This window comes from Leucoraja erinacea, chromosome 1 (assembly GCF_028641065.1).
Source record: "Leucoraja erinacea ecotype New England chromosome 1, Leri_hhj_1, whole genome shotgun sequence".
Taxonomy (NCBI): domain Eukaryota; kingdom Metazoa; phylum Chordata; class Chondrichthyes; order Rajiformes; family Rajidae; genus Leucoraja; species Leucoraja erinaceus.
This window is the reverse complement of record NC_073377.1, coordinates 73,101,211-73,128,207: the sequence shown is the minus strand read 5'-3', so window position 1 is coordinate 73,128,207 and position 26,997 is coordinate 73,101,211. Positions and strand designations below refer to the sequence as shown.

The following is a 26,997-nucleotide window of genomic DNA, read 5'->3' as shown; positions in this document are numbered from 1 at the left end:
GTGACGCTATGTCCCCCTTTACAGCTACTGTATGTTTTAATTCAGTTCAAGGCTATTGGGGCAGTAAATTGGCCATAAATTTGCTGCCTAAAATTGCCAGAGACCTGGAATTGATCCTGAATATGGGTGCTGTCTGTATGAAGTTTGTTTTCTCGTTTATAACATTGTTTACAGAGTATTGTGTTTACATATTCTGTTGTGCTGCTGCAAGTAAGGATTTCATTGTTCTAACTGGGATGTGAGAGAATAAAACACTCTTGTCTTACGTCGCTGATGTGTGGGATAGAACTAGAGTACGGGTGATTGATGGTCGGCGTGGACTCGGTGGGCCGAAGGGCCTGTTTCCACGCTGTATCTTTAAATTAAACTAAAAACACTAAAACCAGAGGAAATGTAAAGAAGGGTTCCTACCCGAAACGTCACCCAATTTTTTTCTATCCAGAGATGCTGGCTGCTCCATGGAGTTGCCCCGCACAATTAAAGCATTGAATAGTCTTCACCCTACCATAGGTACCAACCAGACACAACTAAATTTAAGGTAGCATTTTTTTTTTTTCCAAGAACCCTTCCAAGAGAGCCGAGAGCTAGCGCCGAGCGGAAACCCGAGACACGAGACCCGGACACGGATGGCGGGCGGGTGTCCCGGTTGCTTCAAAGCCGGGCAAAATGGCATGGCTTTTAGGTTGCCCGGCGGGACTGTAAGTTGCCATTGGCACCCGGGCAACCGTTAATTTCGAGCCCTGAATGTAAAGAACCAAGTTATAATAATTCCTGAACATCGAGTCTTAAACAGAGTTTATGTTAATCTGGTATTAAATAAAGCTACATCATTGCCCTAACACTGTCTCAGTTTTTCTTGGTGCAACATTGACCTTTTCCTTAACAAACTTCCCACAGGGCTTTAGAGATACAGCACGGAAACAGGCCCTTTGGTCTACCGAGAACCGCGCAGACCAGCAATCACCCAGTGCACTAACAGTATACGACACACTAGGGACGATTTACAATTTTACTGAAGAGAAATTAACTTACAAACCTATACGTCTTTGGAGTTTGGGAGAAAACCGGAGAAAACCCATGCGGTCACTGGGAGAATGCTCAAACTCCACACACACACACAGCACTCATGGTCAAGATCGAACCTGGGTCTCTGGTGCTATAGGGCAGCAACTCTGCCACTGTGCTGTGCATTGTGGAGTCTGTCTTCAAAACTACCAGGAAATTACTGAATCTAAAGCAGCAAGCTTAGTTGAATCTCCAGTGAAGCAGCAGTGTGCAAATCACATTTGTCTGCATGTACTTGGAGGCAAAGCTCTAAGCCATCTTTGGCTCACTCACTGAAGCATATGAAACACTCAACTTCCACAAGTGTCTTCTACTTTAATTAAAAAAAAAAAAAAAAAATTGCTGGAGTAACTCAGCATGTCAGTCAAGATCTTTGGAGAACATGGAGAGGTGATATTTCGGGTCAAGACTCTTAAAAAGGGTCCTGACTCAAAATGTCAATTGTCCATGTCCTCCAAAGGTGGTGCCTAACCCACAGTGTTGCTCAAGTGCTTCATGTTTTTATTTTTGTCCACCACCATCTCTAATTCCTTGTTTTTGCAATGTACTCTGCCAACTTGCTCCTGCTGCACAACACTGTCCTCTGACAATGTAGGTTCAGGGTGAGACCAGGAAAATGTGAATTACTAAATATCCTTGCGATGTGGAAGCCACCACTTGGCAAAAGTAGACAACAATGATGAACTTAACCATTGCTTTCAATGTACCAGTACAGACTTTAGGCATTTGAGGAAAAGTGTGCATGAAGTTCAAAATCTTACAAAACCATGTACCTCTGGGCAGCAGGCAGCCCTGCCCTCCAATGTGTTTGTGAGACCAGGATAACATACAGCAGCACCTCTAGCCACTTGAAGTAAAGCAACAAACCTTAATATCTGCAAAATTCTCCAAATTTACTGGAAGGATAAGCAAACCAAAGCGAGTGCCATTCTCAGTTGCCTATCTGCAGCTATGAGGCCTTAATTATATTTGTGTCATCCCCACTGATTGTTTGATTGAAAGATACAGCATGAAAACAGGCCCTTTGGCCCATTGAGTTGACCATGTCAACCATTGACCAACCATTCACTCTAGTTCTGTTATCCCACTATCGCATCCACTCCTAGCACACAAGGGCAATTTGCAGTGGCCAATTAATCTACAATCTCATACATCCTTGGAATGTGGAAGGAAATCGGAGCACCCGGTGGAAACCCATGTGGTGCAAGGGAGAACGTGCAAACTCCACACAGACAGCACCTGAGGTCAGGATGAAATCAGGTTCTCATCTACCCCAACTGTGGAAGAGTTTGCCGTTCCCAAGATGACAATCAGTCGAGAATCCCAAGAAACATCCTCAATCTTGAAGGCAAAAAGATGATTTATTTGAATATTATATGTTTGAAATTACTTCTTATTTCATATGTAACAAAAATGATTTTACACAAAAATTCAACCATGGAATAAGAATATTCCCAGTGTTGAGGATCTCTCCTACATGAAGAATCTTTGAACTGAAACGTCAATTCCTATTTCTCGCTTTCCACAGATGTTGCTTGACTTTGAGTGCATCAAAACTTTTAATTTTTTTTAAATTCCAAATATCTGGAATTTTTTGAAGTTTCATTAACCATTAAATAAGGTTCAATGCATAATATGCACCCAAAAAAATGTGAGCTGTTTTGAGCAGCTTATTGTTTTCCCTCGGGTTGTTCTTTTTACCTGCCGAATTGATGTGCAGGTCACATTCATGCCAATATCTAAGGTCTATTCCTATTTGAACTATTGCAGTTGTTGTGGTCAATGTTTTCCACAGTACTATTTGCAGTGATTTATCACATTTTGATTCGGAACCATTAAGCAACTGTGATCCATTTGTAAAGCCCATTCATCATTTGCACGTGCATTTGATGTTTTCATGCATTCGCTGTTCCATCACCGGCTCAAAGCCAAAATGGGTGATGATCTCGGGCAACAATGCATTTCTACCGGATGAGCTCATTGCCTTTTAATTTTGTTTGAACAGGCTAACAAAGTTACACCGAGGCGCATCCCACCATCCTCCACTGGCTCTGTTCCATCTTCAGCCTCTCACTTCAACAGTCTTCTCTTCCCGTTTGCTTCAAGGGAACCTCCATTAATCCAGTTCCCAAAAAAAGTTGTGACCTGATTTAATGACTACTGCCCAATATCTGTAATATCTACAATAAGATGTGCTTTGAAAGATTGCCAATTACCCAAATCTATACCAGTCTTACAGACAATCTAAACCTCTTGTAGTTTGTGTACAGGAAAATAGGACTTAGGAGAACACCATTTCTCTTGTGCGATGTTCAACTTTGGATCAGCAGGATGCTATTTCATTAACTACAGTTCAGACTTTGATACCATTACATCAAATATGCTTCTGAAAATTACCCTTGTGCCTCCATGTGCAAATGGCTTTTGCCCTTCTTGACCAGCAAACCTCAGTCGGTTAGAATTTTGGTCAAAACTATTTCCTTCACCCTGATCCTGATTCTTCTCAAAGTTTTGTCTTTAGTAACCTGCTCTACTTCCTGTAAACGTATGACTGCGTGGCCAAGTATAGTACAAACTCGATCTTCAACTCGATGATAGGTCTCAACCCGAAACGTCACCCATTCCTTCTCTCCAGAGATGCTGCCTGCCCCACTGAGTTACTCCAGCATTTTGTGGCTTATCATCGATGATACCACATTTGTCAGCCGGACCAACAGTAACGATGAGTTGGAAAACACAAAAGCGATCAGGGAGCTTGTGTCATGGTGTCAGAACAACAATCTGGCCCTTAATGTCAGCAAGACAAAAGAGTTGCTTATTGTCCAAAGGAATCTGGTTGCAGGGGAAGAGAATGGTGAATACATCCATGTCCTCATCAATGGACAACTTCGTCTCTCGGCATCCTTCATCACCAGCAACCTAACCTTGTTCCTTCACACTGATACGGTGACCAAGAAAGTGCAATATTAGGCTTCAGAGAAGATTTGGCATGTCAGTGAGGATCCTTTAGAACTTATGCAGATGCTCTGTAGAAAGTATTCTGATCGAATGCAACTTGGCCTGTGTGGCAATTACTCTGCTCTCAATTAGCCAAATCTGCAGAGAGAAGTGAACACAGCCCATTCCATCACAGATTCATCATATCACTCTATCCAGCTCATCTTCCTGTGTGTTACATCAGGAAGGCTGGAAGTATTATCAAAGACGCCTGTCAATCCAGCCATTCCCTTTTCGCTGCCTTCTGGGAGAAGATGTAGGAGCTTAAAAGCCCTGACATCCAGACTGAAGAACAGCTTCTTCCCTAATGCTGTCAAACTCCGTAACCAACCGCCTCTTTCGCAGCCCCTCCTGAGAGGAGCAGTTATGCCCTCTTACTCCTAACACTACCTCATTCAGTTACAGTGCCCTCCATAATGTTTGGGACAAAGACCCATCATTTATTTATTTGCCTCTGCACTCCACAATTTGAGATTTATAATAGAAAAAATTACATGTAGTTAAATTGCACATTGTCAGAATTTAATAAAGGCCATTTTTATACATTTTGGTTTCACCATGTAGAAATTACAGCTGTATTTATACATAGTCCCCCCCCCCCTCCCCCCCCCACCATTGTGCACATGTAGTGGTTTTATTTCAGTACTTCAGATTGCATTATAACCTTTGCACCATCAGTTATTTTGCATTTGTCGTATTTAGTGATGTACCTATCGACATCCTCTATAGTCTAAATCTATGATCTTCACTCGAACATGGAATTACTCCGTGGTGCATGTGACAATAAACTAATCTTATTTGGCACTGACATACTCTACCAATGGGTAATGTTATACAGAATACACAATGAGTTATGATAATAACTAGTCTGAAGAAGGGTCCCCTTCGCTCCATAGATGCTGCCTTTGGGGGTTCCCATATTTAAGAGGGAGTTAGATGTGGCCCTGGTGGCTAAGGGGATCAGGGGGTATGGAGAAGGCCTTGAGGCTGGAGGGAGGGTAGTTGAGGCAGTTCATGGCTACTATAGATGAGGCTCTCACCAGGGTCTCTTCAATATCCCGTAACACTGCTCTCTCTCCCCATCCCCCCCACTCGTAACAAGGACAGAGTCCCGCTGGTCCTCACCTTTCAACCTACTAGCCGTCACATACAATCAGTACTACATCAGTCTGAAGAAGGGTTTTGGCCTGAAACGTTGCCAATTTCCTTCGCACCATAGATGCTGCTGCACCTGCTGAGTTTCTCCAGCACTTTTGTCTACCTAGTATAGCACAGGAACCTTGACCCACAGTGTCTAAGCCGAACATGGCAAAATAAACTAATCTCATCTGCCTGCTTGTGATCCATATTACTCCATTCCCTGCATATCCATGTGCCTCTCTAAAAGCCTCTCAAACGGTACTACAGGTATTGTATTTGACTCCATCACAACCCCGGGCAGTACATTCCAGGCCCCCACGTCCCACACATCTTCTTTAAACTTTGACCCTCTCACCTTAAGGCTAGGCCACCTAGTCTTTGACATTTCCACCTTTGGACAACATGTCTCCCTATCATTTTATATACTTCTGTCAGTTCTTCCCTCTGGCATTCCAGAGAAATCAATCCTAGATTGACCGGCCTTTTCTTTTAGCCAATACCCCCTATTCTAGGTAGTAAACTTCTTCTGCACCTTCACCAGAGCCTCCACATCCCATGTAACATAACCTTCCAAAGGACCCTAGCATGCAGAACCTTTTCAAATGCCTTGCTGAAGACCATATAAACAGCAGCTATGGTCTTGTCCTCATCAACCTTCTTGGTCACCTCATCAAAAAATTTGTAACAGTATCTCCATACAAAACCATGTTGACCACCCGGTGGGCGGCACGACTCGCGTTGCAGCGGCCTCTGCAGTCCGTCTGTCTTTTTATTATTTTTTGTCTCGTTTGAATGTAGTTTTTTTTTTGTGTATGTGTGTGGGTATGTGTGTGGGGGGCGGGGGAGTGGGGAAACTTTTAAAAATCTTTCCCCTGCACGGAGAACCCGACCTTTTCTCTGTCGGGTCTCCGTTGTCGTTGGGGCCTAGCACCGTGGAGCGGCCTCCAGCAGGAACGACCTGGGGCTCCAGTCGCGGAGCTGCGGACCTACTCACCATCGTGGAGCTGGCCGAGTTTGGAGCAGGTGGAGCTGTGGTGGCGCTCGGCTGCGACCTGACCCCGGAGATTCGGAGGCTTACCGCAGGTCTGGTGGACAGTGACACCGGGAGCCCGCGGGTCCCTGCTGGGAGACCGCTTTTCGGGGCTTCCGCAACGGCGACTTCACCCGCCCGAGTTGCGGGGTTGAAGAGTACCTGGAGCGGGGCCTTGCATCATCGCCCGCCGTGGCTTGGAATGGCTGCGGGACTTTGCTAGCGCCGACCGGGGCTCCAACGCCAAGATCCGGAGCGTGGTCTTGCATCACCCAGCGCGGCGTTAATGGCCACGGGACAATTACCATCGCCCGCCGGGGGCTTTGACTTTGACTCTGACATCGGGAGGGGAATGGGAAGTGCAGGGGAGAGATAAGTCTTTGCCTTCCATCACAGCGAGGAGGAGATACGCTGTGATGGATGTTTGTGTAAATTGTGTTGTGTCTTGGTTCTTTCTTGTGTGTATATGACTGCAGAAACAACATTTCGTTTGAACCTCAATGGGGTTCAAATGACAAATAAGTTGTATTGTATTGTATTGTATTGTACTATTCCTATCAGCCTCCCTCTATCCAAATGTTTATGGATCTTATCCCTCAGAATCCTCTCCAGTATCTTACCTATGCTGATTTTCGGCTCACTGGTCTATAATTCCCAGGCTTCTCCCAGCAGTCCTTAAACAGAGGCACAACATTAGCCACCTTCCATTCATCTGACAACTCACCCATGTCTAATGATGATTCAGAATTCTTAATCAGGGTTCCTCCTTTTGTTTTTCCACTAGCTCCCCACAGTGTCTGATCAGGCCCAGGAGATTTATCTATCTTCATACACCTTAGGACATCCAGCATCTGCTCAGTCATAATACGGACCATTCTCAAGACATTTCAATGTCCTGTCCCATGTTCCCCAGTTTTTGTGTCTTTCTCCACATTAAATACAGGAGAAATATTCCCTGGAGACCTTGCTCATCCCGTGCGGCACCTTGCATAGACGACTACTTCGATTTCTGAGGGGCCGTATTATCTCTCTAGTTACCCCCTTAATATACTTGTAAAATATCTTTGTTAATAAGTTAGTCTGCAATGCATGCTGCAATTGGTCCCACTCAATAAAATCTGGGCCAACGTCAACAGACCAACCCAGTGATATAAATGTTATGTTATCTTGTAAAGTAGTTGCAGAAAATTTCCTGATATGATTGTCCTCAACATGAATATTTGTTTTCTTTTTGTCCAGCTGATGATGCAATGGATTCTTTGCTGGTACTGTCTGATGCTGCTAAAGGAGTGTCATCATCTAGCTCTTCTGGATTTGAATGTGTGGCAGCTCCCCTAAGTGATCAAGTTAATGGCGATGAGGTAGTCACAGAAGACTATGGACGTAATTCAATTGCTGCTTCTGAAAATATTGAAGTATCTGGATGGGATGAACGATTGGATTCCTCAATTGAAAAAGAACTGGAGAAATATTGCATGAATACATATTATGAACAAAGCATGTCATTTCCACAGTTTCAGCCATTTATGAACCGATATAACTCTCCCATTAACCAGTTTCCCAGTCACTATGTTGGTAACCAATTACCTCAGCTAACACAAGCAAATTTGAACTTTCCTTTGAACAATGTGTCCCATCAGCAGCAAACAGATCCAAATGATGGCGAACAATGTGGGCAATTGTCTTGTACATTGGATTCAAAAAATTGTGAAGAACATTTGAGCCATCATTTTAATAGCGAAACCAACATAGAGAAAAGATCAGAAGATCAATCGGAACTTAACAAGTTCTCTTCCGAAGCTATTGAAAGGACCGACCACAAGAATACCCCCCTTGAGCATGCAACTGGGAGGGTTGCGTTTCCGACTAATATAAGAGCAGATGGTACAGATGTATGGACAAGTCAAAGTGAAAGTCATAGTCTGTCAGCAGCCATTTCTATGAATCTTGGTGCAATTGGCTCCAAGAAGTATAGTGGCTCAGACCATTTTGGTCCAAAGTATGATGAGCTTTCAAATGCAGTGAACCACCAAACTGAATATTTGAAAAACAGTGACATTTCCGATGAAGCAGTAAGAAGATTTTCTGGTGCTGATACAAATGAAATATGGTTTGGATCAAAAAAAGAGAGATCACCAGAAAACTACAAATTATTTGGAGAATGTCAAGTATTTGAAGGAACAAATGAATTGCTACGAAAAAACAGTTCTCTCGCAAAGAAGTCCTTAGAAAATAAAGAGAATGTTTCAAAACATATGCAACAAAATACAACATGTTTTCCTTATTGGTTTGATGTCGGGAAAGACTGCAGTGGTGAAAAGCTCCCACAATTAACAAACAGTAAGGAAACAAGTTATCCTCAGTATTCGAGCAGTGTACATTTTACAAATACTCCAACTGTGTCTTCAGTCTCATGGAATCCATGGGCTCCTGAGTTCCAGCCAATGAACATGGCAAAAACCTTTATCACACCTGTGGCAATGAGTCCTGTGAAACCAAGGACAGCTGATGCTTCAACATGGAGACGTGCTGGAGCTCTATCCAGTCCTGATCCACTTCATTCAGTTGCAAGTCCTTGTACCAATACTTTGCCGTCAAAACCATGTTTAACTCCATATGGCGTACCACAGCTGCAGACTTATGAGCATCAGTTTCCACAGCTTGCGCACAGAAAGACATTGGTTACGCCTAAGCTGTTGTTTTTGATGAGGGGTCTGCCTGGATCAGGAAAGAGCACGCTAGCCAGGTATGACATTTTTTTTGTATATAATTAGGAGACCAAATGAAGATGTTTGATTTTTATTTATTACAGCATCATTCTTAGATCGCTGGATGTCAGTATTGGTTCAATCATAGAACACTCAATTTGGAGTTAAGTGACTCTGGTCCAGTCCAATTCCAGACGCTCGCATATAATCTAGGCTTTCTTTGGTGTGGTTTTCAGCAAATGCAGAACAATCGGAAATGTTGTCTTTCAGATGACAAAATACACTGATTTCTTGCATCCCTGTACCAATGGATCACAGGGCATCATGAGAAAACTCTGATGTTTTGGTATCCTGACCATCATTAATCTATGACAACAGATTAATAGGTTACTTATCTCATGGTCTACCGAATGGTTATGAATCATATTGAAATTTGGACTTTTGGAAGATGGAATTAATCCCGAGTGCAAAATGATGCATTTTGGGAAGTGAAATGGGGGAAGGACTAGGACATATACAATAAATGATAAGACACTAAAGAATGTCAATGAACAGAGGGACCTTGGGACTTGTCGATAGTTCTCTGAAAATGGCAATATGGGTAGATAAGGTGGTGAAAACGGCATATGACATGCTTGCCTCGAGGCATAGAGTAAAAAGTTGTAATGTATGTTTCAACTTTGCAAAATGTTGCTTAGACGCCATTTGGAACACTGTGTTCAGTTCTTCTCGGCACTCTTTAAGAAAGATATGGCTCTGCTGGCGAGAATGCAGAGGGAATTTATTAAGTTACTAGACTAAGTGCAGACCCGTGGGGTCTGCTCCCCCAACGCGATATTCCACCACTCACCCGTACACCCAACGCAACCCGTTCCCCCAACGCAATATTTCACCACTTGCGCATCGCCCCCAACTGTGCAGGCGTTGCTCATTTCCCCTCATACCCTAGCACTCCCTCCCCCTCTTCACCCTCCCTCTTCTTTCCCCTCTCATCCAGCCCTCCCTGATACCTCCCTCACCTCTCCTTTCCCTTACCCTCAGTCACTCCCTCCCTTCATAACTCCTCTCCCCACCCTACCCCCCTCCTATCCCTCTATCCCCCACTCCTCACCGCCTATCCCTGCCCCACTATCCCTCCTGACCTCCCCCACTGCCCTCCTCTCCCTCTATTCCTCCTCCCCCACTCTCCCTCCTTATCTCCCCTCACTCTCTCTCCTCACCTCCCCAGGATCTTTCTGGTGGGATTGGAGTCTGGTAGTCTTGCATGTATATAGGGTTTGAGGAAAATTGGGAGCCAATGGGGCTCGATGCAGAGGGACATGGTTGTGGGAGGGGACCATTTACCTGAGGATTTGAATGATGGCTAGATGCAGGAAAAGGCCTCTGTGCCTTGGAAATCGTGAAAGAGGAAGGTGAGAGTTTGTAGCCTATGCCTTGGATGACAAAATAAATTGTGCAGAAGCTAGTGAATGGGAGATGTATCGGGAGGCCAGGAAGTAGGCCTTGGGATTTCAGGACATCCCTGCACAGTGTGCAGCAAGTAAGACGATTCAGGCCAAGGCCTTGGGGTACGGAGGAATAGATTAATCGGTGGATCTGATGGATCAGAAGATTAAGACCTGTGCTTCAGGAGGTCACAGATTTGGGGTTTCAGTAGATTGGAAAGATAAAACCTGGATCTGAATGGGTCATGGAGTTTGCTGGGTCTGGAGATAAGGGCTTGAACAAAATGCTAGTGATGGTGAATGCAAGACAATATAATGTGTAGGAAGGAACTGCAGATGTTGGTTTAAACCATTAAGGCCCTTCTTCAGACTCGACCTGAAACGTCACCTATTCCTTTTCTCCAGAGATGCTGTCTGAGCCGCTGAGTTATCCAGTTTTTGTGTCTATCTTCACTCTATATAATGTGTTAGATGAGGAGGCATCCTGGGGGCTGAAGTTTCAGTTATTGCTTGACTGCTGAATTAGATTAACACTATCCTGGGAGGATCGCATTGTCGTGAGGGTGCCCAACAGTTGATGCTCTGAAAACTTGGTCCTCACGGTGATATTGGGGTTGGGGGTGGGGGTGTCCCTTGCACTTGATGCAAAAATCATTTCTAGGATTCAAGCGTCATAGAATGAGCAGTGTTGTTGTAATTTCCGAAAGCATTATTTATAAAATAAAAAGAGTCAGCAAGATAATAGAACATGGCACAAGAACAATGTTTGTGCCGAACATAAGCCAAGACACCCTCCTCTTTGCCTACTCATAATCCATATACCTCCATTTCCTGCATATCCATATGCCTATCTATAAGTGTCTTAACTGCCACTATCTTATCTCACTCACCCACCATCTCCAGCAATGTGTTCCAGGCACATGCCGCCCTCTGTGCATATAAAAATACTTGCCCTGCTCATCTCCTTTAAACTTTGCCCCTCTCACCTTAAAGCTATCTCCTCAACTATTTTCCCATCGTGGGAAAAGGGTTCTGACTGTCTACCCTTTGATGCCTCTTATAATTTTATATACTTCTATCAGGCCTCCTCACACCCTCCGGAAGTCCCAAGAAAACAATCTAAGTCTGTCCAACCTCTCCCTGTAGCTAATACCTCCTAATCATCCTGGGGAGGTGAGGAGAGAGAGTGAGGGGAGATAAGGAGGGAGAGTGGTAATCAAAGCATCATTATGGTAAACCTCCTGTGCACCCTTTCCAAAGCCTCCACATCCTTCCTGTAATGAGACGAGCAGACTGCATGCATTACTCCACACAGCCAACCAAAGTCCAAAAAGCTGCATCATGACTTCCTGCTTCTTGTACTTAATAACCCGATCTATGAAAGCAAAAAATACTATACCACTTTACCACTCTATCTACTTGTGTTGCCATCTTCAGGGAGTTATGGATTTGAACCCTAAAATCTAAGACTCTGGGTGGCTTGGTGGCGCAAAGGTAGAGTTGCTGCCTTACAGCATTTACAGCGCCAAGGACCTGGGATCGATCCCGACTACGAGTGCTGTCTACGGATTTTTTACTAAATTTTCATTGCTAAATTTCCCCAGCCAATATCCTGCCCTCACCATTGACCTGAAATTTAATAGTGGAGTTATGAACGTTAAGGAGTTTTATGATGAGGCGAGTAGGTGAATATTTTATAATGTACTTATTTTCTGAGTCTCCAAATAATCAAACAATCTGTTTGATCAATTCTCCATCCTAAGCAAACAATCATGTAAGACTGGTAAACTATGATTGCAGTATGCACCATCTACAAAATAAAATGAAACAACGCACATATTTGACAGCACCTTCAAAGTTCACAATGTACAACCTAGCATTATTGGAAGTGGTAGCAAGGTGCTGTTTTTAAAAGTGTTCTGATGTTCATAATCTTGGTATGCAAACCTTATTAAAAATCATTTTTATATTCCCAGGTGTATGGCCTTCTGTTTCAGCTTTGACATGAACTAAGCAATTGCCATATTTCTATGTAGTTGAAGGTGCAAGGAAAGTTCAGTGTTAAATGTGAGCAGTCTGTGGTGTAAGCAATGAGACTGCAGAGTACCGTGGGACTAGCCTGACAAAAATATATACTTTCAATGGCATGGTTTCAGGGAAAACAAGTAAAAGCAGTAATGATTACTATTTTGCAGATAAGGTGAAATTGAAAATCATGCTGGAAGGTTAAAAGCAGGCAATGCACCAATTTTGCCATCATTGGGGTGAGTTTCATGCTAGAGGTGTAGTTCTGGTGCTATTGAAAAAGTTGGGGGATAGGAGAACCAACATTTTTTGAGGTCTGTTCTATTGCAGGTTAAAATCATTTAATTTCCATAGTGCTATTTTTCAGGGTTAAAATTGCCCATGGCCATGGGATAGAGTGGTGCTAGAGGGCTTTTGCCTTCTTGAGAGCTTTTGTGTCTGGGAATTAAACAATGTTCTTGCCAACTACTCCCATAACATATGAATTATTATAAAAATTAAATTTACGGAATCTTTGAAGTTAATGGAGGAAATATTATGGACAGCAAAACTTTTACTATGTTGCACTTTTTTGGCCATTGACTTCATTAAAAGCCCTTCATTTCATCAAATATCTTTCCAATACAGAAGAGGAAATGAATACTAAAATTAATTGTCTTTCAAGATGAAAATCGGATTATGTAGGACACTGCTCAGCATTTTTACAATTGAGGGCATTTACTAATTCTGGAGAAAATGCTGGAGCCAATTCTGGAGCTCAGAAATAAGAAAAGTGTAATCACTCTAATGGGACTCTAATAGGCCTCTCAATAGGCAGCGAGAGACAGAGGAACATATGTTGGCAGATTATGGAAAGATGTAAAAGTAACAGGGTTGTTATAGTGGGTGAGTTTACCTTCCCCAATATTGACTGGGACCTCCTTAGTGCAAAAGGCTTAGGCGGGGCAGAATTTGTTAGGTGTATTCAAGAGGATTTCTTAAAAAGTATGTAAGTAGTTCACCTTGGGTCAAGGTCCATACTAGACATGTTGGGAAACTAGTCCGGCCATGTGGCTGGTGTTTCAATGGAAAAGCATTTTGAGAATAATTATTACAATCCCATAGGTTTTAAGATAGTTATGAATGAGGATAAGTCTGGACCTTCGGAAATTACTAAATTAGGGTAAGGCAGAATGTAACATTATTAGGCAGGAATAAATTGTGAACAGCTCTTATTGGGTATCTCCACATCAGACATACCAGTTGATCAGAGTTCGGGGCTGGCATTTTGCAATAAGGAGGATGGATAAATATAGCATAGTAAGTGAACCTTGTGTGACCAGAGAAATTCAAAAATGTGTCCAAAAGAAAAAGGAAACATATGTAGGTTTAGGAAACTGAAATCAGCCTGGACTTTTGATGAACATAAAGCAAGCTGGAATTAATTCAAGCAGACAATCAGAAGGGCCAAAAGGGACCATGAAATGTCAAAATGGCAAATCAGATTTGAGAAAATCCCACGGCTTTTTACATGTACATTAAAAACACGAGGATAACCAAGGGGAAAGTAGAACCAGTCTGATAAAACTAGGATAAACATAAAATGCTGGAGTAACTCAGCAAGACAGGCAGTATCTCTGGAGAGAAGGAATGATAAAACTGGGAATTTGGTTTGAGTCCGAGGATGTGGGTGAGGTACTGAATTAGTACTTTGCATTTATATTCATCAAGGCGAAGGACATGGAAGATAGTGAGCTCAGTGAAGGGCAGGCTAGTAAGCTAGGACAATTTGAAATCAAGAAGTAGACCTCTTGAAGAGCATTAAAGTGGATAAATTCCAAGGGCCCTATGGGATTTATCCCAGGTATTGTGGGAGGTAAGAGAGGAGATTGAAGGGGCCTTTACAATGAGCAGTGAGCAGTTTTGGGCCCCATATCTGAGGAGGGATGTGCTGGCATTGAGAGGGTCCAGAGGAGGTTTACGAGAATTATTCCAGGGATGATTGGGTTATGATATGATGAACATTTGACGGCATTGGGCCTGTTCTCACAAGGATGAGAAGAGACCACATTGAAACTTATCAAATAATGAATGGCCCGGATAGATTGGATGGGGGAGGATGTTTCCATTAATGGGAGAGTCGAGGACCAGCGAGCACAATCTCATGAAAAAATGATGTACCTTTAGAAAAGAGATGAGGAAGAATTTCTTTAGTCACAGGGTGGTGAATCTGTGGAATCTATTGCCACAGACAGCTGTGAAGACCACGTAATTGGGGAGTTTTAAACCAGAGATTGACAGATTCTTGATTAGTAAGGATAGCAAATGTTATGGGGAGAAAGCAGGAGAATAGGGTTGAGAGGGAGATAGATCAGCCATAATTAAATGGAGGAGTAGACTCGATAGACCAAATGGCCTAATTCTGCACCTATGACATATGAAGTTATGAACCTATGGGATTCTGTTTCCTCTCTAGCAACAAGCGAGAGGTTCCGGAGGACTGGAGAGTGCCCAATATCATTTGTTTAAGAAGGGAAGTACAGAAAATCCAGGAAATTAGAACCAGATGAAACTCGCATTTGTGCCAAAAAGCCATTGGAGAGGATTTACTCGAGGAAGCGAATGGGTTAATTGGAGACAGTCTTTGAGCTGATCCAGAAGATTAAGACGCATGAGATCCATGGAGACTTGCTTGTTTGGATTCAAACTGGCACACTCGTAAAAGATGGAGGATAGTTGTGGAAGGGTGTTGTTCTGACCGGATGTCTGTCACCATTGGTGTTCTGCAAGAATATGTGTTATAGGGCCTTGTAATTGTGATATAATTGTCTTGTATATAAGTGTTGATAGCTTGGTTAGTATGTTTGCAGCCAACACCAAGGTTGGTGGAGTTGTGGACAGCGAGGAAGGCTGTGAAAGGATGCAGCAGGGTACAGATCAACTACAGAAATAGACAAATAAATTGCAGGTGCAGTTTAATCCAAGCAAGTATGAGTTACTGCACTTTGGGAAGTTGAATGTAATGGGAAAATATACAATTAACAGCAAAGGGATCTTGGGATCCAAATCCATAACTCCCTGAAAATGGCAACAGAGCTAGATAGAGTGGTAAAGAAGACTTTGCCTTCATTAGTCAAGCCTTTGAGTATAAGAGTCAGGAAGTCATGTTGTAGCATCATCAAATTTTAGTTAAGATCATAAGTGATAGGAGTAGAATTAGGCCATTCGGCCCAACAAGTCTACTCCGCCAATCAATCATGGCTGATCTATCTCTCCCTCCTAACCCCATTCTCCTGCCTTCTCCCCATAACTTCCGACACCTGTACTAATCAAGAATCTATCTATCTCTGGCTTAAATATATTATCCACTGACTTTGCCTCCACAGCCTTCTCTGGCAAAGAAATCCACAGATTCACCACCCTCTGACTAAAGAAATGTCTCCTAATTTCCTTCCTAAAAGACCGTCCTTTAATTCTGAGGCTATGACCTCTAGTCCTAGACTCTCCCACAAGTGGCAATATCCTCTCCACATCCACTCTACCCAAGCCTTTCACTATTCTGTACGTGTCAATGAGGTCCCCCCTCATTCTTCTAAACTCCAGCAAATACAGGCCCACTGCCGTCAAACGCTCATCATATGTTAACCTACTCATTGCTAGGATCATTCTTGTAAACCTCCTCTCCAGAGCCAGCACATCCTTCCCCAGATATGATGCCCAAAATTGCTCACAATATTCCAAATGCAGCCTGACCAGCGCCTTATAGAGCCTCGGCATCACATCCCTGTTTTTGTATTATAAGCCTTCTCGAAATAAATGCTAGCATTGCATTTGCTTTCTTTACTACTGCTTCGACTTGCAGATTAACGTTTTGTGAATCCTGTACCAACACTCCCAAGTCCCTTTGCACCTCCAATTTCTGGATTCTCTCCCCATTTAGAAAATAATCTATGCCTTTATTCATACTACCAAAATGCATGACACCCCATAACCTGTACTAATCAAGAATCTAGGAATTTGGATAGCAGTAGCAGGATCGGTCCGAGTCAGCGTGGATTTACGAAGGGGAAATCATGCTTGATCTTCTGGAATTTTTTGAGGATGTAACCAGGATAATGGACAAGGGAGAGCCAGTGGATAATGTGTACCTGGTCTTTCAGAAAGCATATGATAAGGTCCCACAAAGGAGATTAGTGGGCAAAATTGGCGCACATGGTATTGGAGGTAGTGTGCTGACATGGATAGAAAATTGGTTGGCAGACAGGAAACACAGGGTGGGAATTAACAGGTCCCTTTCAAAATGGCAGGCAGTGACTAGTGGGGTACCACAAGGATCGGTGCTGGGACCGCAGCTATTTACAATGTATATTAATTATTTGGATGAAGAAATTAAAAGTATCATTAGCAAAGTTGCAGATGACACAAAGCTGGGTGGCAGTGTGAACTGTGAGGAGGATGCTATGAGGATGCAAGGTGACTTGGACAGGTTGGGTGAGTGGGCAGATGCATGGCAGATGAAGTTTAAGGTGGATAAATGTGAGGTTATCCACTTTGGTGGCAAAAACAGGAAGGCAGATTATTATCTAAATGGTGTCAAGTTGGGAAGTACAACACGATCTGGGGGTCCTTGTTCATCAGTCACTCAAAGTAAGCATGCAGGCACAGCAGGCAGTGAAGAAAGCAAATGGCATGTTGGCCTTCATAACAAGAGGAGTTGAGTATGGGAGCAAAGAGGTCCTTCTGCATTTGTACTGGGCCTTGTACAGTATTGTGTGCAGTTTTGGTCTACAAACTAGAGGAAGGATATTCTTTCTGTTCAGGGAGTGCAGCGTAGGTTCACGAGGTTAATTTCTGGGATGGCGGGACTGTCAAATCTTGATAGATTGGAGCGGCTGGGCTTGTATACTCTAGAATTTAGAAGGATGAGGGGATCTTATTGAAACATATAAGATTATTAAAGGTTTGGACACGCTAGAGGCAGGAGCCATAGTTTAAGAATAAGGGGTAAGCCATTTAGAATGAGGAAAAACCTTTTCACACAGAGCTGAGAGTGTGGAATTCTCTGCCTCAGAGGGCGGTGGAGGCTGGTTCTCTGGATGCTTTCAAGAGAGAATTAGATAGAGCTCTTAAGGATAACGGAGTTAAGGGATATGGGGAGAAGGCAGGAACGGGGTGCTGATTGTGGATGATCAGCCATGATCATATTGAATGGTGGTGCTGGCTCGAAGGGCCGAATGGCCTACTCCTGCACATATTGTCTCTTGTCTATTATTGTCCACACTTTGCTCCACTATATTCCATCTGCCACTTCTCTGCCCAATCTCCCAACCTATCCAGGTCCTTCTGCAGGGTCCATGCTTTCTCTTCACAACCTACACCTCCACCTATTTTTGTATCATCCGTAAACTTGGTCACAAAGCCTTCAATCCTCTCATGCAAATCATTAATAAAAACGTGAAGAGCAGCGGCCCCAGCACCGAGCCCTGCAGAACTCTGCTAGCCTACCAGAACACCCCCCCCCTTTATTGCCACTCTTGTCGTCTGCCATCCAGCCAACCTGATATCCATGCTAGTATCTGCCCTTTGATACCATGGGCATTGATCTTCCTTAGCAGCCTCCCATGTGGCACCTTTTCAAAGGCTTTCTGAAAATCTAGGTATACAACATCTACTGACTCTCCTTTGTCTGTCCTGCTATTTACTTGTTCAAAGAATTCCAGCAAATTTGTCAGGCAAGACCTCCCCTTCACAAAGCCATGCTGACTTCGGCCTATTTTATCGTAATCATCTAAGTACCCCGTAACCTCATCCTTTATAATGAACTCTAAAATCTTACCAACCACCGAAGTCAGACTAACCAGCCTATAGTTCCCGCTATTCTGCTTTGCTCCCTTCTTGTGGAGCGGGGTAATATTGGCAATTTTCCAATTATCTGGAACCACTCCTGACTAGTGATTCTTGAAATATCACTATCAATGCCTCCACAATCTCGAAAGCCACCTCTTTTCTGAACCCTAGGGTACAGTCCGTCTGGTCCAGGTGATGTATCCACCTTCAGCCCTTTCAGCTTCCCAAGCACCTTCTCCCTAGTAATAGCCACTCCACTAACTTCCATCCCCTGACTCTCTTGAATTTCATGCACATTGCTGGTGTCTTCCACAGTGAAGACTGATGCAAAAAAGTTATTCAACTCCTCTGCCATTTCTTTATTCCCCTTTATCACTTCTCCTGCATTACTTTACAGTGGTCCATTGCCCACCCCTGCCTCTTCATATAAAATCAATTTAGGAAAAACACGTGCAGGCAATCTCCAAAGAAAACATAAAAAATAAATATCAAAATCAATGGTACATCATTAGCCCAGGTTGAGGAGTTCACATACCTAGGAGGAAAGATATGTCAAACTGGATCCTGCTCCGAAGACGTAAAATTACGCATTGGGAAAACTGTTGGGACTGTTCAAAACCTCCAAAGGATATGGAGCGCCAAAGTACTTGTGCTCTCAATACTGCTGTATGGAGCGGAAACATGGACACTAAAGAAGGAAGATGAAAACAGACTTTCAACATTTGAAATGATGTGCCTTCGCAAAATAATGGGAGTGTCACGCCTCTGCAGGATCCATAAGACCACCATACGTACAACCCTTGGTATGGAATTAACCATTCTGGACAGAATTGCAACAAAAAGACTACGTTACTTTGGCCATATTCAGCGAATGCTGCCATCACGCTTTCCCAAGCTAGCATTTGAGGCATGTGTCCATGGAAACTGCCCAAGAGGAAGACCACCAAAAAGATGTAGTGACTGCCTGAAAGTAGACTGCAGCAAAAAGAACATCAACTCTCTGGTCAGAGCTAGCAGGCTAGCTAAGGACAGAAGAGAGTGGCAGGACATCATGAAGCAGATGGCACCACTCAACCCTAAGTTGGAGTGAACGCCATAAATAGATAGATAGATATAACTGAAGAAACTCTTGCTATCTCTTTCATATTATTAGCTACCTTAGCAACTTTTCTTCCCGTATTGCCTTTTTAGTTACCTTCTGTTGTTCCTTAAAAGCTTCCCAGTCCTCTGGCTTCCCACTAATCTTTGCAATGTTTTATGCCTTCTCTTTTAGTTTTATACTGTCCTTGATTTTTCTTGTCAGCCACAGTCACCTCTTCCTCCCTCGAGAATCTTTCTTCCTCTTTGGAATGCATATTCCAACATAAAACATTTGGAGTACAGTGTGCAGTTTTGGTAGTCCCGTTACAGGAAGGGTGTGGAAGCTTTGTAGATGGTGCAGAATACACTTGCCTGAATGATGCCTTTCTTAGAGGGAATTCACTATCAGGAGAGGTTGGGCAAACATGGATTGTTTTCTCTGGAACACTGGAGATTGCGGGGCGACCCGATAGGTATATCAAATTATGAGAGGTATAGACAGGGTAGACTAATCCACCGTGGTGGAAATGTCAAAGACTACAGGGCATAGTTTTAAGGTCAGAGGAGAAATGTTTAAAGGAGAATTTACACAGATAGTGGTCGGTATTTGGTATATACTGCCAGGGGTGGTGGTTGAAGCAGATACAATTGTGGCTTTTAAGAAGCTTTTAGTGGGGGCACATGGATGTGCAGGGAATGGAGGGATATGGATCATGTGCAGGCAGAGGAGATTAAGTAAACATCAAATCCAGCTGGACATTTTGGGCCGGAGGGCCTTTTCTTGTCTACTGTTCTAGGATCTAAAGCAGTGCATTTCAGAGGGGAGAGAGAGGTGTTCTGCTGTTAAACAGCTACTTGAGCAGTTTGGACTTAATATATTTGAACAACTCAGAAAAAAGATAGGTTAGACTGAACATTATTTTCAACTCAATGAAGGACTCTGGCTGTCGCCTATGCTAAAATTTACGTATCTTCGGACGTAAACAAAAAATAGTGCTACTTCATAACAAACACCCTTTTCTTCTAAAGCAACCTTATAAGAATTTAATTATAGACAAAGTAATGTTGCATAAAACTAATATGCTTCTATTGCATTGGGACAGATTGCTTGTTCAACAGGGCCCTAATGGAATCATTTTAAGCACAGATGAATATTTTTATCAAAATGGGAACTACCAGTTTAATCCTAATCTAATTGGACAAGCTCATCAGTGGAACCAAAAGAGAGGTGAGTAATTCTTGGTATTTATTGGCATTATTTCAATATTTTAGAGGATGATATTTATGACTGAAAATAGATACAACATGCTGGAGTAACTCAGCGGGTCGGGCAGCATCTCTGGAGAAAAGGAATAGGTGATGTTTCGGATCGAGACCCTTCAGTTAACCAGCATTTTGTGTCTATCTTTGGTATAAACCAGCATCTGCAGTTCCTTCCTACACAGATAACATTTATGATAATATACTTAACACTGATAGTTAATGGAAACCATTGTTGACATCATCTTAGATGTCAGATTTGCTAACATATTAACCTAAATGGGGAAGTTTAGCAGTGTTATTAAGATGAGGATAGTCTTTGTGTTCTAGAAGTATAGAAGTACAGGTTGACATTTATCATTTTCTTGTACCCAGTAAAATAAAACTGAAAGGTTCTGGAACACCAATGTCTTTAAGCTTGTGTACTGTGCAAATTATATTTTCTTGCCCATGTTTTCAAAATATTGTTTTCCTGTGCCTCTTCGATCCAGGTTTAAATCCTCTCTGGACTCGTAGATGACACTATATTTTTACTCCTTATTACTGTTTATAATACAATCTTCATTTGCATAAACCTGCAAAATGTGGGTGTCTTCATGCATCTCTCTCTCATCCTTTAAAACTCTTATTAAAACAATTAATCATAGTCTCCAAATATTTGCTTTCTTGGATCAGTCTGGAGTTTTTAAACTATTCTATGAAGTGTATTTGGGCATCTTTTTTGTGATTACTAAGAAAGTTATTCTGGAGACAATGTTGGGTTCCTGAAAACCGACCTAGTGAAACCATGGAATAGTTGAACTATAGAAACCAGGCAGTTCCCCAAATCCATCGTTGGTATGCGGTGAGGTGGTGAGAGTAGATTTGAGCACAGCACTAGGGAAATTGTGAAGGATTCGTGTCTCTGTTGAAACCAAAAACTGCAAACCAAAACACTATCATTCAAGAATGCAGATGTTGAATTGAGGTAACTTGCTCTATAGTCTTGGCATTTAAACTTAATCAATGATGCTTTCTGGTTGGAATAGATTAGAAGAGAGGAACATTTCTGGTTATAAACTCAGAAGGTGTCATGAGATGGAAGTGAAAACTAGTAGAAATATAAATTTCCAGTGTTGTATAAGAAAGTATGTCAGAAAGCCCATGACTAGTTTCAAGGAATATACACACATTCAAGCATGTACCAGTGAGAATTCATAGAAACATAGACAATAGTTGCAGGAGAAGGCCACTTGGCCCTTCTAGCCAGTACTGCCATTCAATATCATCATGGCTGATCATCCAAAATCAGTACCCCGTTCCGGCTTTTTCCCCATATCCCTTGATTCCCTTAGCGCTAAATCTAACTCTCTCTAGAAATTCAGTTGAAATCTGGTTTCATTAGGTTCATTTATTGTCACATACACCAATTGGTGTAGTGAAATTTCACTGGTCACTAAAAAAAAAGCAACAGACTCAAAAAACACATTTTAACATAAACATCCACCACAGTGACTCCTACACATTCCTCACTATGAAGGAAGGGGAAATAAAGTTCAAGACCTTCCCTAGTTGTTCTTCCTTGGTCGGGGGCCTCGAGCCCCCCGTTGACAGGACTGTCTTGACTCCCGTAGACGGCGGCGTTCGAGCCCTCCGCATCGAGGCGTTCAGCTCCTGCATCGGGGGAATGTCAGTTCCCCGCCGCCGGGCGATCAAACCTTGTGTTGGGGCTGGTTGAACCTTCTGCGGCGTTGGAGCTCCCGACTAGCCTCTCCCGAGACTGTGAGCCCTTGATGGTAAGTCCGCAGGCTGCGGTGGGAGCGATCCCAGGCAAGGGATCCGCTCCGATGGCAAGTCCGCGCCCCACAGTGGGGCTCATGACAGTCCGAGGCGGCTTTTCTACTCCATCTATGGTAGGCCGCAGAGCCCGGAGAATGTGATCCGAAACTTGATCACATCTCCAGGAAGGTAAGAACTTGGAAAAAAAAAAGTTTCCCCCTCCCCCCCCCCCCCCCAATAAAACAAACAGAAGAACATTAAAACAAACTTAATGATAACAAAACAAACTCTAAAAATAACAAAAAGGATGAAAAAATGAACAGACTGCCGGCAGGGCTGCCATCTCCCTCCTCCGGCGCCCCCTATTCACCACCTTTCAATATACATTTTTATCTTTGAATATTGAATTTACGTCCTAATTAATGTGCAGTGTTGTCATGATCATTGATTATGAACTTGTTGAGTAGTACTAAATTCAATTCATTTTGTTTCAGCCAAAGAAGCCATGGAGAAGGGGCTTTCTCCTGTTATAATAGATAACACGAATACGCAGTCTTGGGAGATGAAACCTTATATTACCATGGTTAGTAAATGGACTTGCAGGGTCGAGATGTTTCTGTAAGCATGCAAGATCTATAATGTCAAGTTTATTTGATTCATATTTTCCCTATACCTTTATGGCCACGTTTGTAATTATCATATGGTGTGGAAATAATTAAATAATTTTAAGTTGAGTTGCGGAAATATACTTTCTGAGTGGTTGACTTTCTCATTGTCTAATGTATTCACTCAGTAAAGTTTTGAAGGGGGAATTGTTCTGGCAGGTTTTACAATTTAACAAATACAATCAAGGCCAGATGTCCAAACTCGAATTCTGTCCTAAAATGTTGGAGCAAAAACCTGAAGCTTTCATGCAGAATCATTGATTTTATTTTTAGTCATTTATTTTATTGCACCTGCATAACATTAATCACAACGTTGCAGGTAATCAAACTGTCTAACTGTTCCCAAATTCTATTTAACGATAGGACCATTTGTTAGCTACATTATAGGAAGGATATGGCTGTGATGATGAGGGAGAGTCCTCAGGCTGAACAGCCAGTTACTGGCTGCCTCTGCCCATGGTCTGGTTGTCTTTTTTATTTTTTGTTATGTTTAGAGTGTGTTTTTTTGTTTTATTTTTTTCAGTATTTTATGTGGGGGAAACGGGTAGGGTAAGGGGGAAACTGTCCTTCAGTCACTTCCTGGCGAGGATGCGGCTATTATCCTCGCCGCGTCCTCGCGGTCTACCACCTCCTCGCGGTCTACCAACTGGATTGGCGCGGCCTTTCCTGCCAGGACCGGACCAGAGCTTCAGCAGCTGCGGCACTGTGCTCGATACATCGCGGAGCGGGCGAGGCCTTACCTGGGATGGCCGCTTGGAGCTTGGAGTTGGGCCGCTGCTCCAACATCGCGGGGCTGTGGGTGCGGAGCTCTCAACGCAGGCGGCGCTGACTTCAATATCGCGGAGTCCTGGGACCCTTTGCGGGGGCCGCCAGCACGAATCTCCGCCCAGCGCGGCCTGTGGTCACTGGGAGCCGCGGACTCCGGTGGAAGATGGCCGATTCAGAGGTCCAGGCTGCTGAGGATGATCTCCCATTTGACGTCGGGGTTCCATCGTTCCCCGCGAGAGGGCCTGAACATTGAGCCGCCCGTGGTGGCGACTACAGGGTGCTCGGGAGGCCCCGACCACGGGTGAACATCGGGGAACATCAGTGAGGATGTCGACTGGACTTTGATTCCTTCCCTCATAGTGGGTAACTTTGGTGCCGCTGTGGGGATGTTTGTGTCGTTGACTACTGTGTTCTGTGTTCTTTTAGTGTTTATTTATTTCTTTATTTTTTTTAAATTGTGTGACTGTAAGGTAAAGAGAATTTCGTTGTTTCTTAATTGAAGATAATGACAATAAATTAAATCAAATTAAATCAAATCAAATGTTGCCTAGTTTGGTGAGAGATGAATTTGTTTTTCCTGCAGTGAAGGATGCAAAGGTCTTGACCTAATAAAGGTATATAAAATCATAAAAGGCAATTTGCATGTAACATGTGTAACAGAGTTTTTGCCTTTGTTCCTGATTTTTAATTTGAACACTAGCTGCCTGTACTCTTTTGAATGAATTTCCAGGTTGGATCTCTCCATACCCATTGGTACCCAAAAAATAGATAGTTTAGTCCATTAGTTTAGAGATACAAAGCAGAAACAGGTCCTTTCAGCCCACCGTGTCTGCGCCGACCAGCGATCCCCGCACATTAACACTATCCTATACCCACTAGGGACAACTTTTACATTTAACAAGCCAATTAACCATATTGGAGTATGGGAGGAAACCGAAGATCACGCAAGTCATGGGGAGAACGTATAAAACTCCGTATAGACAGCACCCGTAGTCAGGATCGAACCCGGGTCTCCGGAGCTGCATTCGCTGTAAGGCAGCAACTCTACCACTGCGCTACCGTGCCGCCCACTTCTACCACCTCCGTGCGAAGAACAGTATATAATCCAGTGACAATAAAACCCCATAATCAATGCTACATTCCTTTCAAAACACAATGTTGGAGGAACTCGGTGGGTCAAGCATCATCTGGAAATGGAATGGACAGCTGATATTTAGGATTGCGACCCACCTTCAGACTGCAGACTACATCCCTTTCTCTTCCTTGCTTGGAGTGGCCCACTGGATTGTGCTGTAATAGCCATTTTGCTCAACCTCGCTGTAATCAGTGCTGCCATCCACCAAGTAAAATTTCTGAGGTTGCTTTAGCACAAAACTAACTCGTTAATAGTCACACCCTTGTGCCTCCTTTAACTGACCAACTGTATATAGAAGGAATGGGTGACATTTCAGACTGAAGAAGGGTCTTGACCCGAAATGTCACCCATTCCTTCTCTCCAGAGATGCTGCCTGTCCCGCTGAGTTACTCCGGCATTTTGTGTCTACCTTTGATTAAACCGGCATCTGCAGTTCTTTCCTGCACAAACAGTCTATAGAAATTGGAGCAAGAGTAGGCCATTTAGTTCTTTAAATATGTTGAGCAATTAATGAACAAGCTGTCTTAGACAGGGTGTTGCGCAATGAGAAAGGGTTAGTTTATAACATCATATCAAAGAGTTACGCTAACATGATAAGCTTATTGGAACAAAGCATCCAGTAACTTTCACCCCTGTGTTGGACTGTCCAAATCTCAGAGAGCAGCATGTTAACTCCAAGTTGATTTTTTTGTTGTTGCAATTAATCACATGCTGCAGCTGCAGCTGTAACACCTCATATCCCATGTTGTACCTATGTTAATTTACTGTTTATTTAATAAATAATTTAATTATCATCCTTCTATTTATATTTGTCAGTTATAATTTTGTGGATTTATAAGCCAGTTACCAGTTTTAGTTAAATGTATGCGGTGGATTATAACTTGGAGCAAACTCCTCTAAGTTCTGAACTGACATGGTACAACCCATCCTAACACAAACGTGTAAATGAAATGGTCACTGGCCCCATCACAGACTGATGTAGCAGGGTCCTTCCAAGCTCATGTTAGGTTGTCAATCCGTACTTAAGAGTTACTAAATTTTAGTTGCAACCAAAACAACCAAAGTTGTTGTTCAGTGATTTGGTTTATACAGTCCTTTCACTTGGTAAGTTTTTGTAGTGGTTTTTGAAATGTAATTTAGTTGAAAATATGAGTTGCATCTGCAGTGTAATGTGAAAATAAATGCACATTCAAGCTGAATTTCCAGGGAGTTGCTCAACCTGAGATTATGGTGTCATAAGCATTTTTATACGGATTTAACAACCACTGCTGTTTACTCTGTCTATAAAGTACAGTCATTTATGACCTTTAAACACAGTTGCTAATTTAGATTATATAATAAGATTAAATAATATGATGCAAAAATAGTTTCTCCCGCTTTCTGCAATTTAGGAGATTGTGCATTCCCAAAGTCAGACATTAATTTTCATGCTGGTTTCCCTTTCTATGTTTGTATGAAGTAGTCAGTGGTTTTGAAATGTGACAGAATAGATATGTCTCAGATAATCAGAACTTCATTGGTCTTATTGTGCATGAGAAGTTAGGACCAAATGTTTAAGGCTAAATGCTCTGGGATATGTTTATCTTCATTTTAAAAGGAAGTATTCTCCTTCAAATCTAAAATAGGCACGTGTCCACATTAGGTGTTGAAACAATCCTTTAAAATCATTCTATAAACACATTGTTGCTAGGATTTCGATTTAGGAAAAGTGCACTTGAAAATGTTGATTAAAGCTTCAAAGGATACTTAAATGAAAATTAATATTACATTTACGAGCACTTAGTCTATTTTCAAAGCATAGGTTGAACACCGATTTTCCGGCACTTGTGTTTCCAGGCATTTCTGGATTATCTTTTTTTCTGGACAAACGGAGTTTACGTGATAATGAAATGACAATACCTCAGGCACGCTAATGACACTCCTCCCGTGTCTCTAAAGCACCATGGAGTGCCAGAAACATAAATAAAATAAATATAAAATGGAACCTGAATGTGAATAGAATTACCTGCCGACCCAGTCCGTCTCCATGGCCATTTAAAGCCCTGACTTCTGACCCCACTCCTGATGTAACCAAATAACTCTTTCACAAAGGAGG

At 42.7% G+C, this 26,997-nt stretch overlaps 1 protein-coding gene across 1 annotated transcript in view; it reads left to right on the top strand.

The window, feature by feature from the left end:
• The window catches only part of n4bp2 (NEDD4 binding protein 2), a 70,777-nt gene that overhangs the window by 7,737 nt on the left and 36,043 nt on the right, over positions 1 to 26,997 (top strand). Inside the window, exons 2-4 of the mRNA XM_055637365.1 lie at positions 7,472 to 8,978; positions 20,420 to 20,544; positions 22,829 to 22,917. Of these exons, the coding sequence (XP_055493340.1) occupies positions 7,472 to 8,978; positions 20,420 to 20,544; positions 22,829 to 22,917 (1,721 nt within the window). The remainder of the gene's footprint in view (positions 1 to 7,471; positions 8,979 to 20,419; positions 20,545 to 22,828; positions 22,918 to 26,997) is intronic.